Source organism: Suncus etruscus, chromosome 2 (genome assembly GCF_024139225.1).
Source record: "Suncus etruscus isolate mSunEtr1 chromosome 2, mSunEtr1.pri.cur, whole genome shotgun sequence".
Classification (NCBI taxonomy): domain Eukaryota; kingdom Metazoa; phylum Chordata; class Mammalia; order Eulipotyphla; family Soricidae; genus Suncus; species Suncus etruscus.
This window is the reverse complement of record NC_064849.1, coordinates 83,471,973-83,490,314: the sequence shown is the minus strand read 5'-3', so window position 1 is coordinate 83,490,314 and position 18,342 is coordinate 83,471,973. Positions and strand designations below refer to the sequence as shown.

Sequence of the window (18,342 nt, the reverse complement as noted above, 5' to 3'; positions counted from 1 at the left end):
CTTTTTTTTTTTGGGGGGGGTCACACCTGGCAGCGCTCAGGGGTTATTCCTGGTTCTATGCTCAGAAATCGCTCCTGACAGGCACAGGGGACAAAATGGGATGCCAGAATTCGAACCACTGTCCTTCTGCATGCAAGGCAAATGCCTTACCTCCATGTTATCTCTCCGCCCCCCCCCTTTTTTAGTTTCCAAATAAATCTCTTAGGGTCTCCAGAGCTGCGAGAAAGGAAGCACACACATGTTTGCTAATATCTTTTATTGCCAGGCTTGATTTGAGCCCACAAACAATGTGTATGGCTGTTGAACTTGGAATAAGGCAACTTTCAAATTTCTCTCTGCTCTGTGAATGGACAGAGCGGCCCGAAGTCTTTACAACTTTTCCATATAAAAATAAAAAGTCCATGACCAGATGCTTTGGATCTCTGGCCATAAACGCAGATTTATTTACAGGTGCCTTGTGCGGACGGGCTACTCTTCGAAAGTCAGGATCAGAGATATCCCGTGTCTCAGCATTTAATACCGGGGTTCCTGAAAGGTTCTCTGTGCACGACATCAGAAGTCTCTTAATTTACCTTCAAGTGGGATTTTATTGCCAGTTACCCGACACGGTCCCTTGGAACCTCTAAAGACACTTTTTTTTTCTTTAAAACTTAGATCTCTGAGCAAGCAATGACTGTCAGGAGTATCTCCACACGGCCCTGAAACCAGCTGCTCAAGAACCACTTATAAATACAGGCTGCCTGCCGGTCTGTCTCGAATACAGCAGAGACACAGAGTGCAGACTTGGCTACGTGGAAAATAGGATGAGAGGGGTTTCTGCAGAATTGCTGATGCCCGGAAGGAGACGGGCTTCAGGCCTGTTTTACTGAAACCACCTTGGAAAGGAATAGAAGCCTCATGCTTAAATGACACCCTGCCAGGGTGCTCAAACGCTTCAGAGATAAACCTTGGGGGACCCCACTGTACATTCTTGATTCCCTTCCAGGACGATGCTCAGGACGCCAAGTCTTCATTAGCGTGAGGTGCCCAGGCCAAGCCCAGAGACTTCCGAGAGGCAAAAAGATAAGAAGAAAGTGAAAACGTGTCTGCAGGAAGGCTGCCAGCAGCTCCCCAGCTCAAATAACCTGCCCCCACTTCCACCCGTGGGGCTCCCTCTGTCCTCTCCCCTCTCCCTCACTCTCCCGAGACAACATAACCATCATCATTGTTATCATCGGGCAATCAGGAAAGAGGGTTAGTGCATCTCGGACAGACAGACACACACCCCTCCACCCCCACCCTCCCCCAGAAGCAGGGGAGAACCTCTTGCTTTCAGTAGCACAGTTATTAAGGTCGATGCGCGGGCCCAGGAGGTAAGGTAAGGCACAGAATGGCAGCTTTGGTGGCAGTGGTGGCACTGCTTGCTTTCCTTAAGGCAGGGGGCAGGGGAGGGTAATAAAGCTTTCCAAGTCGAGCTCAGTTGCCAGCTTAGTAGGAGATCACTCGGTCCAGGTGACCAAGGGGAGGGCCTGCGAAGCCTCTGTCCTTGGTGAGGGGATTCCAGAAGGGCCTGGCAGTGGTGCTCTGGCCACGGCCTGGCTTGTCCCCCGAGGTTTCGGACCCTGCAGAAGTGGCGAGCGGGGCTCCCTTCACCTGGAGCTGCCCTGGCTGCTGACAGAGCGTGAGGTGCTGTAGCGCTTCTTCACGATCATGCTGATGTAGGCCTTCATGAGCTTGGCCACATCCACCACCTGCAGGACAAGTGACACGAAGAGTCAAGGGGAATGTGGGGAGAGGGTCCAGTGGTTGGCTCCTAAGACAGGCTGCACCAACCCAATGCCTTCAATGGTTCTGTTGGGCCAAAGACAGAATTTGCACAAACCCACCAGGGGTGGCACTCTAAGGGCTTTCAGGTCTCAGCTCAGAAAATCCCAAGCTTTCTAGATGAGCCCTGTGGGTTTAGCCAACTCCTGAAGGAAGAGGAGGTTCAAACAGGACTTGGTGATGGTGGTGGGGCTGTGTCTTGAATGTGTGCCCCCAGCCTACCATACCTGCATAGTTTTTTGTCCCACAAGTCATGCACTTCGCCCATGGCATCCTCCCACAATGCATTGGCTGCAACCCACTCTAACAGGGCCCTTCTGGAGACCTGCCCTGCACCTCTAGGGGCATCCCCAAAAGTTCCTGTTTCTCTGCTGATCCCTTTTCTTACAACCACAGTGTTTGCAGAATCTAAGGCCTGGCCCAAGGCCACCCCCCATGGAGCGCTAAGTCTGTGTTGGTTGGTGGTGTGGGAGTCTCAGGTCAGGTCAAAGCCAACATCTCAGTCCACTTCCCATCAACCAGCCCAGTCTCCCTCGGGGACCACATTATTAGTCTGTCAGTACTAGTCAGCGATCACCTCATCTTTTCTTCCCATTTATCCAACAGTCCAATGGGCATCGTGCCACCCCCCCCACTACTCTGTGCAGTCCCATTCTGCTTCCCAAAGCATCAGCTCCATTATTCCCACTATCATCCTCACCATCACCCACCATTATTAATGCTGCATTTTTATTTGTTTTGGGGCCACACCCAATGGTGCTCAGGGCTTACTCCTGGCTCTGCGCTCAGAAATCTCTCCTGGTGGTGCTAGGGGGAGCCTATGGGAGTCAGAGATTGAACCCAGGTCGGATGCATGCAAGGCAAAATGCCCTCCCTGCTGTGCTATCCCTCTGGTTCCACCATCACAGCTGCACTTTTTAAGCTTTGCAGCAGATGACACAATCTATATATATCTGGAGCCCTCTTCTGGGGAGTTCTGTAGTCAGTTAGCTAGGCCAGGATGGTCACAGAATATCCCCAAACCCCAGTCCTGCTGGGCACAGCTGCTAGAACCGAGTACCCCAACTGGGCGATGCTTGCTGCTATAATCATTGGCTAAGTGCTCCAGGCTTTCACTGACACATTATCAAGGACATTTTTCTTTTTGCTCATGGACAGCTCTGTCATTTCCCTGTCTCTTCTTCAGTTCCACGGGCAAGATCTGCTGATACCAGGACACTAAATCCTCTGTAGCATGGAAGAAATCTGGAGTTTTTGGGGTCTGGCCTGCAGCTGTGAGGTGAGACCACCACATGAGGTGTTTCCAAATCGCAGAGAGAATCATCCAAGGCCACAAACCGGCACAGTCAGAGATAAACATGAAAAGCCACTTTTGTTTTGCCTCTTACCTCACTGGTCTCAAAGAGCAGCTCCCTCTCGTCCACGACGATCTTGTATGTGTTTGCTAGGGGCGCCCCGAAGGAGAGGATGTGCTCGTACTGGAACACCTCCAGAGGCCTGGCTTCCCCACGCTTATACACAGAGACGGCGTCTGCGCTGACACCCAGCCACAGCTCTTGCGGGAAGCCGCCTTCCTTGCACTGGTGAAGACAAGAGGCAGCCAGAATGAGCTCGACAAGCAGCTGGGAATGTGGGGTCCAGGGCACAGCCCTCCCTTTGGCCCAAACTCAGCTCTAAGGGCTGAATGCACCTGGGAGTCCTGGGCCCTAGTGTGATGGTAGATTTCTTTTTTTTTGGGGGGGGGGCACACCCGGCGGTGCTCAGGGGTTACGCCTGGCTGTCTGCTCAGAAATAGCTCCTGGCAGGCACGGGGGACCATATGGGACACCGGGATTCGAACCAACCACCTCTGGTCCTGGATCGGCTGCTTGCAAGGCAAACACCGCTGTGCTATCTCTCCGGTCCCATGATGGTAGATTTCTGATCGGTCTGTGAGCATCATAGATTTGGGAGAGCCTACAGTGTGAACCCCAACTAACCTCTTTTTGTTTCCTTTTGTTTTTCTGGGTTATACCTGGAAGCGCTTGGAAGTTACTCCTGGCTCTGCACTCAGAAATCACTCCTGGCTCAAGGGACCATATGAGATGCAGGGATTTGAACTGGGGTTCATCCCATGTTGGCTGTGTGCAAATGCCTTACCTGTGTGCTACTGCTCCAGCTCCTACTAACTAGCCTATTGCTCTGTCTCACCATCCTCCATTAACCATGCTGGGATCCATCACAGGAATCCCTGAACCTTCCAGGTTCCCTTAGGTCTATGTTCTAACTCCTCCCACCCTTTTGTGAGGGACACTGGAAAGAAAAAAAAAACAAAACAAGTACTAGCTGATGCTAACTGGCTGATGTGTATGTGAGTGAGTGTGTGATATGTTGGGGAATCAAACTCAAGAGTGTCACCTATGCAAGGCAAGTGCTCTACTGTTTGAGCTCCAGTCTCAAATTTCTTCCTTTTAAAAAATTGATGGGGCCAGAGCAATAGCACAGTGGCAAGGCGTTTGCCTTGCATACGGCTGACCCAGGATGGACCTGGGCTCGATTCCCGGCATCTCATATGGTCCCCCCAAGCCAGGAGCAATTTCTGAATGCAGAGCCAGAGTAACCACTGAGTGTCACCGGGTGTGGCCCCCTAAAAGTTATTGACAAAAATAATGTCAAACCCAGAAATAGGGGGCCGGGTGGTGGTGCTAAAGGTAAGGTGCCTGCCTCGCTTGCGCTAGCCTTGGATGGACCGCGGTTCGATCCCCAGGTGTCCCATATGGTCCCCCAAGCCAGGAGCAACTTCTGAGCACATAGCCAGGAGTAAACCCTGAGCGTTACTGGGTGTGGCCCAAAAACCAAAAAAAAAAACAAAAAAAAAAAAACAAAAAACCCAGAAATAGCCAAAAAGAAAAAAAACCCAACAAAATAACAAAAAAAAACCATCCATCAACTAAAAATACCACCACCTAAAAACATGCACGTTTTTGGCGTTTGTGCCAAAAGGTTACTCCTGGCTCTGCACTCAGTAATTACTCCTGGCAGGTTCAGGGACCATATGGGATGCTAATGATGCTTAGGATGTATGTGGTCAGCCATGTGTAAGGCATATGCTCTACCCACTGTGTGATCACTTTGGCTCCTACCTAAAAATCTTTTGGAATGCAGATTTATGATTTGATGATAATGAGATCAGCAGTTTCCATAAGAGTAGAAGTTGAACTTAACTATGAATTTGGTAATCTCAAATTTTTCCTTTTCCTGCAAATACATTTTTTTGGACTTAGGGTGGGCATGGTTCAGGCTCACTCCTGGCTCGGACCCACTGGGGCTGGCCTAAAACCCCCTTCTGTACTACCTTCCTGGCTCCTCACTCCAAATATTACAAGGTCGCTGAGTGTGTGGCAACAAGTCTGGGAAAGGCAATGGGTGTGTGGTTCAGCATGAGTGGCCCAACTGGGAAATGGCATCAAAGAGGATCGAAGGGCCCAGTCTCTTATCCTCCATGACCTCTGTCTCTCCCACGCTCGGACCCTGCAGCCTTTCCAGGCCAGTACTCACCTCCACATCAAATAGCGTCGACCCATAGCCTGGCCACTCCTTGATCAGGGCCATGTACTTGGCCATGGCCTGCTCCTGCTTCATGCCCTGGAATTTCTTCCACTTGTCCAAAACACTGGCGCGTACGGAGGTCACCTCTTCCTTAACCCACATGTCCAGCATCTGCTCTTCCTCAGCCTTGGGTCGCAGGGCCGGCACAGGCCGGAAGCTTCGCCTCAGGGTGCCCTCCAGGAAGCTGGTCCTGCGCTTCTCCAGCCGCTCGCAGGGCGCGAAGGGCCTGGTGGACTGGCTGATGCGGGCCTTGAGCCTGTGCACCGCGTAGACCTCCTCCAGCGGTGGCACGGTGGTGTGCGGGGAATGGTCCCCTAGCAGGTATTGCAGCCGGAGGGCAGCCAGGACTTGGAGGTTCTCTTCGGGGGCTGGATAGTGGCCCTGGATCACTGCCTCGTGGGCCTGCAAGGAGAGCACAGCTCATCTGCACTACCGCCCTGCCTGGTGCTCTGGGACCACTGTCTAGATATGGTGTCCTCAAACTAAACCCCTTTGCTGCAATGACCCTGAGCACAGTGCATAGATACGCGACATCCCCTCTGAGCTACCACATCCACTATTTGTTTTTAGACCACATCTGGCAGTGCTCAGGGGTTACTTGTTTAGTTAACTGAGTTCTGTTCTATTTAGGATATGTCTTTTACTCATTGGCTGGTAGCACCTTTGGATGAAAGCATCCCTTAGACCACCTGTTCTTCACCTGAGGGTGTGGCCTTCTGTTTCCTAACAAAGAGCCCGGGTCTCAGGAATTTTTGCAGTTTTGGCTTTCTACCACTGAGTTATGTGCTTCTTAGGCTTGAATGTGGAAGTTCCTGACCCTGTTTTATTTATCCCCTTAACTGTGTGTGGATAACTTCCTGTGTCGGCGTTTGCTTCCAGACTGGCATCCCTCCATTGCCCTGGGATTGGGGTATGAGGCTTCTGTTACAATTACTTCTGATTCTGTGCACAGAAATCACTCCTGCAGGCTTGGGGGACGTTGAGATACCAAGGGATTGAGCCTGGGTTGGCGGTGTAAAAGGCAAATGCTCTACCTGTTGTGCTATTGCTCTGGTCCCTTTTTCTGAATTTTAAATTTTTGAGTTCCACCTGTAGAACTGAGGAGTTATTCCTGGCTCAGCACTTAGGAATCACTCCTAATAGTGCTCAGAAGAACACTCGAGGTGCTAGAGAACTGAACTAGCTTGGCCGCAAACAGGGCAAGCACCTTACCTGCTGAGCTATCTATCACTCTGGTTTCCACCTTGCCTGTAATGAGCTTGTAATGAGCTTGGTCATTGGCCCCGAAAGGAGTTCAAATAAAGCATACAGAAATTTCCTTCCACCAATAAAAGAATAGTCACAGTTTTGGGGATGCCAAGGAAAAATGGCCCCTGCCTGGTTTCTAAGTCTGAGCATTTAATTTACCAGGAATCTAAAGGGATTTTGATTTTTAAAAAAATTTTTTGGGGTCATACCCGGCAGGGCTCAGGGCTTACTCTGACTCTGTACTCAAGAATCACTCCTGGCAGTGCACCATATAGAAAGCTGGGGATCAAACCCAGGTCAGCCACATGCAAGTCAAGCACATTACCTACTGTATTATCCCTTTGGCCCCCAGGATGTGCTGCTTTACCTGCTCAAACATGAAAGCAAATTCCACGCTGTCTTTTGGCACATGGTCAGTGTCGAGGAAGCAGTAAAGTTTGAAGTAGAATTTCCAGGGCAGTTCTCCCCCCTCGGATGTGGCCGCCAGCCTACAGACAGAATAGGACAGGACAGACTCAGAAACCAGTGAAACACCAGTGGAGCCAGCAGGCAGCCCTGGAAAGCTTATCCCTGCAAGATTCTAAGGATGAGACTGGTGTTTTGTTCAGGTTCAGGCCACAGAATAGGTGGATCGAGGGCAGATGGAAAGAAAACTGAACAAGAATGAGGCTGAATAGTTCAGCTAGTTTAACTCACTTAGCTGCTCATTAGTTTAACCAGAGGTGAGAAGCAGGTTTTCATTGGAGACTCACGTTAATTTTTTTGGATTTTGGGCCACACCTGGCTGTGCTCTTGGCTCTTTGCTTAGGAATCATTCCTGGAGAGGCCCAGGAACACCATATTTGGTGCTGGGGATTGAACTTGGGCCAGTCACATGCAAGGCCAGAGTTCTAACACTGTCCTATCTCTCCCGTTCTTGAGGAAAGAAAAGGAAAGAAAACCTTCCTTTCAATTGCACTAACAAGCCCTTTCTGAATCTTCCAGTTTAACTGCTGCTAGCCAAGCATTATACTGAATCGGAAGGAAGGAAGGAAGGAAGGAAGGAAGGAAGGAAGGAAGGAAGGAAGGAAGGAAGGAAGGAAGGAAGGAAGGAAGGAAGGAAGGAAGGAAGGAAGGAAGGAAGGAAGGAAGGAAGGAAGGAAGGAAGGAAGGAAGGAAGGAAGAGGAAGAAGAAGGAAGGAAGGAAGAAAGAAAGAAAGAAAGAAAGAAAGAAAGAAAGAAAGAAAGAAAGAAAGAAAGAAAGAAAGAAAGAAAGAAAGAAAGAAAGAAAGAAAGAAAGAAAGAAAAAGCTAGTTCTTCATCCTGTTTTTCTACCCTGGATTCAACCACAATAATGTTTGTGTGTGTGTAATATGTGTGTGTGTGTGAGTGTGTGTGTGTATGTGTGTATATATATTTTTATATATTTAATTTATGACATACCTGGCAGTGCTCAGGGCTGACTATAGACTCTGTACTCAGGAATCACTCCTGATAGTGGTTGGGGGAGACCCTATGGGATACCGAGGATCAAACCTGGGCTGGCTGCATGCAAAGCAAGTGCCTTCCCCACATTATTATCTCTCTACTATTTTAAAAAATACTATTTTTTTAAAAAGGACATCAATAGTATAGGGCAAAGTTTATAAGAAATAGCCTTTTATGTTTTCTTATTTTGGGGCCACACTGGCGGTGCTCAGGGGTAACTCCTGGCTCTGTGCTCAGGAATCATTCCTGGCAGGCTCGGGACCACATGAGATCAAACCCAGCTTGATTGTGTACAAGGCAAACAGCTTCCGTGCTGTGCTATTGCTCTGGTCCCAGGGACATACTTTTCAAACTTGGCCAAGACATCGGCCACGATGGTGCGGCTCTCGATGGCTTTGTCCACATGGCCGTTGTGTTCAAACAAGGCGAACATGTTCCTGCTGTCCTCCATAGCCAGGCCTCGGATCAGCTTCTCCACCACCTGCAAACACGCAACATGCATCAGCGCCTGTGGCCAGCAGGTCCAGAACTTGCTTTTACCAGCCTCCCCCAGCACCCTGGGTCTGGGCTGTCCTGCATCTCAGAGGCACAGATGTTGCCCTAGATCTTGGGAAACCAGGTCTCAGCCCTCCTTGCTGGAAGAACACAGGGTTGGGACCAGAGTGACAGCACAGCGAGAAGAGCGCTGGCCTTGCACACAGCCAACCCAGAATTGATCACCAGCATCCCATATGGTCCATCAAGCACTGCTAGGAGGATTCCTGAGTGTGGAGCTAAGAGCAACTCCTGAGCACTGCTGGATGTGGCCTCAAAGAGACAAATACAAAAACTCAAATAAAACCCCCAAAATAAAGATCACAGGGTCCTCCTGGCAATTCTGGGACCCAAGCACATGAGAGCCAAGAGACCCTAGGTTTTGTTCGTTTTTTTTTTTTTTGTTTGTTTGTTTGCTTGATTCTTTTTTGTTTATTTTTGGGCCACATCTGGTGGTGGTGCTACTCCTGGCTCTGCGCTTAGAAATCACTCCTGGCAGTCTTGGGGGAACCATATGGGATGGCAGGTATTGAACCTGGGTCCATCCTGGGTTGGCCACGTGCAAGACAAATGCTCTACGCTGTGTTATCATTCTGGTCCAAGACCTCATGTTCTTGGGACTGAATCTACTTTTTTTGGGGGAGGGGTTGGGTCACACCTGAGAGCGCTCAGGGGTTCATATGGGATACCAAGATTTGGACCATCGTCCTTCTGCATGCAAGGCAAACATCCTACCTCCATGCTCTCTCCGGGCCCTGAATCCACTTTTTTTTTTAAGCAACAACTAAACTTCCACTGAGGCCTTTGATGCTTCTCTGGCGTTTTGCTGTGTAACTTTTACCCAGCTAGTGGTTTCTTGACTTGTTTTGAAGTTTGCTGCCCTGGTGAGAGGGTAAAAGGGCCAGCAGGCTACAGTGAAAGTGCTGGGTGCCTGGGATGGAACTTTCTGAAACCACAGCCCCCACCTGAGCTTAAGTTTCAAAGAGAAATAGCATGCCTTCTGCATGTCCAGCTACAGAGGCATGTGGCTGACACAAACAGGGTGTGAGAGGGAGAGGAGGAGGTGTGTCATAGGGTCTGGCAGGACCACATGCTGGATTATGACTTGGCATTTCAGTGCTAGTTCAGCTTGTTGTTCCTCCTCTTTGATTCATGGGTAATTGTTATGGGATCAGGGCCTGAGGCTTGGGTCTCTCATACAAGACAAATCCTCTAAAGCTGAGCCCAGACCTTTGAACTTTGAACACATTTGATTTTAGTCCATTAAATTGTTTTGCCCCCCCCCCCCCCCTTTTCTGTTTGTCCACACTTGCAAATGCCCAACTCATTGTATTATCATTCTGGCACCATTTTCCTCTATTTATTCATTTTTTAAAAACTTACACCTTTGGGGGTGAAGCAATAGCACAGCAGGCAGGGCATTTGCCTTGCATGCGATCGATTTAGGTTCAATCCTTGGCATCTCATATGGTTCCGAGCCAGCCAAGAGTGATTTCTGAGTTTAAAGCTGAGAGTAACCCCAGAACGCCGCTGGGTGTGACCCCCTCCAAAGATAATACCCCCAAACAAACAAAAACAAAAACTTAGCACCTCAATAGAAATTTCATAAATATCTAAGACTCGTAAATTAGCTACCAACATCCAAACACTTGCTAGTTTGTTTTGGAGCCATACCTAGAAGTGACCAGGACTTACTCCTGGTTCTGTGCTCAGGGATCACTTCTGGCACAGCTCAGGAGCCCATTCAGGATGCTAAAGAGCAAACCTGAGTTAGCTCAGTGAAAGGCAAGTACCCTTCCAGCTGTGCTCTACTCCCCCTCTCTTTTTTGCTGCTGGGTTACTCCTGGCGGTATGTTCAGGGGACCAAATGGGATGCTGGATATTGAACCCAGGTCGGCTGTGTGCAAGGCCAATGCCCTCCCTGCTGTGCTCTGATCCCAATTTTCTTCAGTTTTTAAAATCATGTTTAACACTGTTGTTAGCTGTTCCCTGCAGTAATGGGGGTTGGGGGTAGAGATAAGAGTTGCTGGAAGGTTATACCCTGCCTGTGCTCATCCTCTCTCCATTTCCGATCCCAAATGAGGCACTCCCAGAGATGCGAGTGCTCCGTTGCAAAAGGTGTGTCCCCATTTCTGGAGTGGCGTCAGCGTGCCCTGATATCACAGCTCTGCCCGTCTCTCCTCATCTCTGATGCATATGGCTGGCATCAACTGTCCCCCTATCCCAGCCTCTCACCTCTCCGGCCGTGGTGTGGGAGTTAATGGTGATCCTGCAGGAGCCCCCACCATGGCAGTATACTGTGGACGTCATCTCCTGCCTGTGGACCAGCGCCTCTAGCTCTTCCCGGGAGGGCACGAACTCGCGGCACTTGGTCTTCTTGAGCGACTCGTAAATGAACAGGGCGTATTTCTCCATCTCAGTGCCGGGGAACTGGTCCCGGATCCTGGGAGACAGATAGGGGTGGCGGGGGGGGGGGGGGGGTCAGTGCTGGCTGAAGGGGGCAGGCCTGAGTACAAGTTGGATTTAAATACAAACTCTGAGGCCTGAAGCTGGAGACAATACAGTAGTAGAGTGCTTGCCCTGCACGCGGCCAACCAAGACGGATCTGGGTTCAGTTCCCGGCATCCCATATGGCTACCCTGAGCCTGCCAGGAGCAATTTCTGAGCACAGAACTCCTGAGCGCCGCTGGATGTGAACCCCCCCCCACCCCCCCAAAAAAAAACCCAGAACATTCTGGGGCTGGAGAGAAAGCACAGGGGTGAGGGGCACTGGCCTGATTTGCAGCTGCCCCTGGTTTCATCCCCGGGAACAAGTCCCCTGATGGTTATTGTTAGGAGCCACCCAAAGCACAAAGCTGGTGACTATGCCCAGCATGGGGGGGGGGGAGTGAAAGTAACTTCCAGGCCATATGCAAACTCTGCACCAAGTCTAGGTGTATCTGTCAAGTGCTTCTGCCCCCTGCACAATTCTGCACAACTTTTCTCCTGGAAAGAAAAATCAGGTCTCAGGGTGGGGGTGAGGGAAAGTATAAACACTGGTGGCAGGAAATGAGCATTGGTGAACAGATGGGAGATGGAACATTACTAGACTAAAACTTAACTATCAGCAACATTCAAACTTTTATTTGTATTTATTTATTTTTGAGTGGTGAGCCACCTGGTGGTACTCAGAGGTAATCTCCTGGCTCTGCACTCAGGAATCACTCCTGATGGGTATGTGGGACCATTTGGAATACCAGGGATTAAACCCAGATCAGTTGCATGCAAGACAAACTTTGCCCTTCCCTGCTATACTCTGGCTCCAGCCTCTCAATTGTCAAGAACTTTTTTTTAACTCTATTTCACGGTGAGTTAATTTAAAATGAATCAATTAAATCCATTTTATAAATCAATGAATAAATGAATTAAATAAAAGTACAATAAAAATTAAAAAAAATTAAATTTATTTTATTTATTTATATTTATTTATTTATTTTTGGCCCCTCGGGCCATACCCAGTGATGCTCAGGGGCTACTCCTAGCCATGTGCCCAGAAATCACTCCTGGTTTAGGGGACCATATGGGATGCCAGGGGATCAAACCATGGTCCATCCTAGGTCAGTGCATGCAAGGCAGATATTCTACCACTTGCACCACCACTCTGGCCCCTAAATTTTATTTATTTATTTATTTATTTATTTATTTATTTATTTATTTATGTATGTTTTTTTGGCCACACTTGGCAGCGCTCAGGGGTTACTCCTGACTCTGTGCTCAGATATTGCTCCTGGCAGGCTCAGAAGACCATATGGGATGCCGGGCATCAAACCCAGGTCCATTCGGGTCGGCTGCATGCAAGGCAAATGCCTTACTGCTGTGTTATCACTCTGGCTCCAAATTAAGTTAATTTTAAAAAGTAAAAAAAAAAAAAAAAACCAGGCCTCAAACTAGCACATAAAAATTACTTTTCCATGGAGCAGAAGAATCAGAATCAGTCTCTCTGGTCCCCGAAACAGCTCTGTTTAATCTGGGGACATAAGGCTGCAGTGGGACTCAGCATTACAGCACAGGCTCAAAGCATGAGGCCCTGGGTGGGTTTGAGGCCTGGTACTACCTAACAGGGAGAGAAGTGCCTGCTGCAGCTTTCTCCAGGCCTACTCCGGGACTGTGTGACAGGGGAGGTAGGTCCCAGCCCAGCGGCACCGCCCGGATCAAAGGACCAAGATCCCACCCACATCTCTGATTCCGCCACTGGGCCCTCTCCTACCTCTTCAGGTGGAACTTGAGGTACTTGAGGATGCCCCGGCTAGGCAGGAAGGCACAGCTGAGGCATGTGAGGATCTGCCAGCTATACAGGTTGCCAGGACTGCCCGGGTGTGGCACTTTGTTGGTCTGTTTGATGAGCTGGCAGTAGAGCTCGTCACGCAGTGGGCGCAGGTCGTGGCCCGTCTGCAGGATGCCCTGGATGATGGGGATGGGGTCGGACATGGACTCCAGCTGCTGCAGGGAGTGGAAGATCTTGATGGCTTCATCCTGCAGTGTGGTGTAGCCTTTGTCCTTGAGCACTGGGGAGCAGAGCAGATATATGGGGTCACAGGGGGCTTCAGGCAAGAATTCAAGGAGTGATAGATAAGAGGGAAGGGGATGGGTGGGAACACGGAACCACCAGCCACAATCCCTCCACATCTGAACCTGAGGCACAAACTGTCCAAACAGAGAGGGCAAGTATGTCGTTTTGCTTAATGGCATAATGCAATGACGTGATTTGAACAGGTATTAATAGGAATATGGCAGGGAAGGTTCCAGATCGAAAAATCAAGACTTGGTATCAGAGTGATAGTGCCAGAGGGTAAAGTGCTTGTCTTGCATGTAGCCAAACCTGGTTCGACCCCTGGCATTCTATATGGTCCCCTGAGCACCACCAGGAGTGATTTCTGAGTGCAGAACCAGGAATTAGCCCTCAGTATCACTGGGTGTAGCCCCAAAACAAACAAACAAACAAATCAAGATTGGGGGCCAGAGAGATAGCACGGAGGTAAGACTTTTGCCTTGCATGCAGCCGACACGGGAGAGAACAATTCAATTCCTGGCATCCTGTATGGTCCCCCGAGCCTGCCAGGAGTGATTTCTGAACGTAGAGCCAGGAGTAACCCCTGAGCGCTGCTGGGTGTGTGGCCCAAAAACCAATAAAAAAAAAAAAAAATCAAGATTGGGGACAGAGCTATAGTACAGCAGATAGGGTGCTTGCTTTGCACATGGCCAACCCAGGCTTGATCCCCAGCATCCCAGATGGTCCCCTGAGCTCCATCAAGAGTGATTCCTGAGAGAAGAATGCTCAGAAGTAACCCCTAAGCATTGCCTGTGAGCTCCCCCCCCCCCCCAAAAAAAAAAAAAAAAAGGACAGAAATCAAGACTGTTAGTGCTATGGTCCAGTCTACACAGGCTGCTGAGAGCTTATTAGGTACTGACTGCCTCTTCTGTTCTGACTGTCTGCAAATCTGGACAAGGGGTCAGAGTGATTGTACAGTAGACAGAACGTTTGCCTTGCATGTAGCTGACCTGGGATCGATCCTCAACATCTCATATGGTCTCCTGAGCCTGCCAGGAGTGATTTCTGAGCGCCGTTGGGTGTGGTCCCAAAACAAAAACTAAAATCTAAATAATATTTGCCTGGCCTGAGCAGACCCTGAACCTCAGAATCACCTTGAAGTGGAATGTCTCTCCTCTACAACCAGGGGGTAAGGGGTGGGGCGGGGGACTCACAGTTGAGGTTGATGTCTCCATAAGGTAGGGGGAGCAGCGGTGAGTGCAGGGGGTGCTGGGTGTGTCGAAGGATGGGATTCCGCTTGTAGATCTGCTCCACCACATCCAGGTTCAGGCAGTTTTCCTGGAAAAGAGGGAAAGAGATGCAAGGAACTAAGTATAAAAACTTTGAATGAGGACTGCAGTAGAACAAGGTCATCCTTAGTTGATTCACCCTGAGACAAGCATTTGAGATTTGCTGAGAGCTGCACGGGCCGAAGAGATTGTTCAGTGGGTTATATTGCACCCTGATATAAACAAGGGTCCTGGTAGGAGTCCTGGAAATGTATGGTTCTCCCCAATTGCTGCTGGATTTGGCCCGAAACTCAAAATAAACAAAAACCCTCATGCAAATCGAAACCACCCATTAGCATAGGTATTGGGTTTTAATGATTTCCAGCATAGGTGCTGGAGAAACATGCCCTCCTTGTGTATGGTGACTTGGTGTGATCCTTGTGTCGCATAAGGTCCCCTAAATACTGTGGGTGCAGGCCCTACATACCCCTAAAAACATGGTTTACTGATCAAACAATTTCCTGGTTTTCTGTTTGATCATCTTCCCCCAACCTAACATGAAGAAACCATAAGATACTTTTCAAAATAACTAATAAAACCCTTTAACCTACTTCACTCATTCTCTTCTTGGTGTATTTATTTTCCCATATTCTCTAAAATTTTCCCACGCATACAGCAGGGAGGGCATCTTCCTTGTACGTGGCCAACCTGGGTTCAAACCCCAACATCCTACATGGGCACCAGAACATCACCATAAGTATTTCTGAGTGCAGAGCCAGGAGTAAACTCTGAGCACCGCCAGGTATAGCCTAAAAAAACCATTACAAACATTCACCATGGAGTTAACATATCTAAAACTAACAATCGGTACTAAATTTTTACAAAAACCACTGAAAACAAACTATTAAAAAACTACTATAATATTTAACCTACTAAAAAGTAGTTATTTTGTGGGGGCAGTAATATGGATCAAGCCTAGGGCCTCCCCTATGCAAGGCAAATGTTCCATCATTGAACTACAACCTCATCCCCTTTATTTTATTTATTTAATTAATTATTTTAGTTTTGGGCCAAAGCTGTCTATGCTTAGGGCTTATTCCTGACTCTGAGCTTAGGAATCATATCTGGCAGTGCTCAGACTCTGAACTTAGGAATCATGCCTGGGGACCCCATGGGATGTCGATACTGAAATCAGGTTGGCCACACGGTAGGCAAGTGCCCTATTCACTGTACTATTACTCCAGCCCCATCTCATTGACTTTAATTGAATTCAGTCTTCTCTAGCTGAACATTTACCAAACTGCACTCTACTTGACTTATTAAAAAGATTTTTCTTTGGCCCGGAGAGATAGCACAGCAGCGTTTGCCTTGCAAGCAGCTGATCCAGGACCAAAGATGGTTGGTTCGAATCCCGGTGTCCCATATGGTCCCCCGTGCCTGCCAGGAGCTATTTCTGAGCAGACAGCCAGGAGTAACCCCTGAGCACCGCTGGGTGTGGCCCAAAAACCAAAAAATAAATAAATAAAAAAGATTTTTCTTTTGGAGGGTGCCCATACTTTATTTCTCTCTCTGCTTGGCAAGAGCATCCTCAAATCTTGTTAATGACACTGTGTCTGCCTTCCTCTGTCCTTTTGAAATCCCTCACAGAATTTCATCATGCTTTTGGTCTCCTGAAAGGTTCATTCAGTATGTAGAAAAGTCAAAGTTAAGGACAGGCAATGAATGAATCATTCCCTTATGGTAATTTCATTTCCACTAAAAACTTTTTCAGTAACATGTAACTGAGAGAACGGGACGATTTAAAATGATTTCATAGAGACTTAGTTGGTCTAATTTAATTTCTTAAGAAATATCATTTCATACTTGGAAAATTTGATTTTCTCTTTTAAAGTCTGATTTCAAGAGAACCTAAACATGAAGGCAAAGAAAGCTTGAAAGAAAATGAAGACTAGAAATAAAATGTTTCGTTTCTAGCACATGAGTTTCCTTGGAAAGTTCTCGTAGTCATGTCAAAAAAAAGGGACTTGCTGAAATTTAACTTCCAATACCCAGACTTGAATGGGGTGGAAAATAATCTGCTAGAGGTATATTAGGGTCCTCTTGTACCCTGCCTTCACATGGGGGTGAGGGTGGGGGTCTGGATCGGAAGAGCCAGTTCTGATGGTGCCCATCAAGAATTATCAGCCTCGCTTACATTCTGCTGTTTTTCCTGTCTTAGCTCTTTCCTGGGAATGATGTGCCACCACTTGGAATTGTCAAGAGAAATCAGTCATCAAGAGAACTGACCAGCAGTAAAAACAAAACAAGCAGAACAATCCACGTCTTGGTACACAGACTACAGTGCTCTTGGCCATGACCGCTGGTCAGTGAACGCTTTGCTCACTCATCATGAAGTTATAGACAACTGCACTCCATGAATGAGAAGTTACAACTTCACATGATCAGTGTTAATTATCTCAGGGACTTAGGAGTTCCTGGGAGTGTGGAGGCAGCTGATAGGGAAGTTGAGTCCCAAGAGCCAATTGGTCGCTGAAGCTATTGTGTGGTCTGGAAACTACATGGTAGAAGGAGTTTTCATGGTCCCCAGCACCCTCTGAACACAGTAGACTGTTTCCCAGCAGAGAAATACTACATACTTACAATCAGGGTGTAGCCCTAGACCCCTAAAAGTCATTCCTTTATTCTTCTTCTCGCAAAGGCCATAATCATATTTGGCTCATGCCAACCACTAATAACTCTTTGGGAACAAAAATGCTTTCAGCAGAAAATTGCATGTAAATCTTACTGATAAGCCTCCTAAGAGCAAGATTACCACCACCCCCCAAACTGTGAGTTCTGATGGAAACCAAGAACCGAGTTTCACTAATGCTGATGTCTTTTTTTTCCAGCAGCGCTCAGAGGTTACTCCTGGCTCTATGCTAAGAAATTGGCCCTGGCAGGCACAGGGGACCATATGGGATGCCAGGATTCAAACCACCGTCCTCCTGCATGAAAGGCAAACGCCTTACCTCCATGCTATCTCTCTGGCCTCTAATGCTGATGTCTTGATGTGCCCAGGAAAACCAGGGAGTGACCACGAGTAACCAGGGCCCCCACGAGGAACCAGACTCCCTCTTACCTTGATATCTTGAATCAGCTGCTGGGTGGGGGTGTCGATCGGAGCCTTGGTGTCCGTCACATTTTGGATGGCACTGGACCAGCGGGTGGCCTCATTGAGCAATTTGGTATAGAGCCGATAGCAATGCTTGCGACCATACACCGTAACGTTCCAATACCCTGTGAAAGCAGCAGCAAGAGACAGGTGGTCAGTGCTAACTTGGGACCCGGGCAGGGTGCCCACTCCGGATACCCACCGGAAGTGGATGACAGCTCTGTGTGCCATTTTTACTGAAGACATTTCAGTAAAATGAAATGACATTTCTGAAAATCTGAAATGACATTTCAGATGAGTTTGTGTTTTATCCTGGGCTAGATATCCGGGCATTCAAAAGACAAGAGGAATTCAGGACGGAGAAGGAATACACCAATAATTAAATATTTAGATGGGGCTTGAGTGATAGCACAGCAGTTATGGTGCTTGCGTTGCATGTGGTCGACCAGGTTCAATCCCTGACATCCCGCATGGACCCCTGAGCTTGCCAGGAGTGACTCCTGAGTGTAGCCAGGAGGAACTCTGATCTCTACCAGGTCTGGCCCAAAACAACAACAACAAAATAGACTAAAAAGACAATTACTTAAGACAGTAACATCTGTTCTGAAAGCAAAAACAGGAGAACATTAAAGCATTAAAGCCCTTTCAAGGCTCTGAACTGAGATGACAAGAGCTTCCTGCTTTATTTCCTCCCCCTGTCCTTAGCTTCTCCCTGGAGAAGAAACCACTGTGCCAGGCAAATAGACACTGTGATC

At 48.3% G+C, this 18,342-nt stretch overlaps 1 protein-coding gene across 1 annotated transcript in view; it reads right to left on the bottom strand.

Annotated features, from left to right (window-relative positions):
* Positions 1 to 241: 241 nt before the first annotated feature.
* The window catches only part of MYO10 (myosin X), a 225,666-nt gene continuing 207,565 nt past the window's right edge, over positions 242 to 18,342 (bottom strand). The window contains 9 exon segments of the mRNA XM_049768272.1: positions 242 to 1,730; positions 3,192 to 3,383; positions 5,341 to 5,793; positions 7,007 to 7,127; positions 8,451 to 8,587; positions 10,876 to 11,083; positions 12,887 to 13,184; positions 14,383 to 14,506; positions 17,555 to 17,712. Coding sequence (XP_049624229.1) covers positions 1,629 to 1,730; positions 3,192 to 3,383; positions 5,341 to 5,793; positions 7,007 to 7,127; positions 8,451 to 8,587; positions 10,876 to 11,083; positions 12,887 to 13,184; positions 14,383 to 14,506; positions 17,555 to 17,712 — 1,793 coding nt within the window. The 3' untranslated portion in view covers positions 242 to 1,628.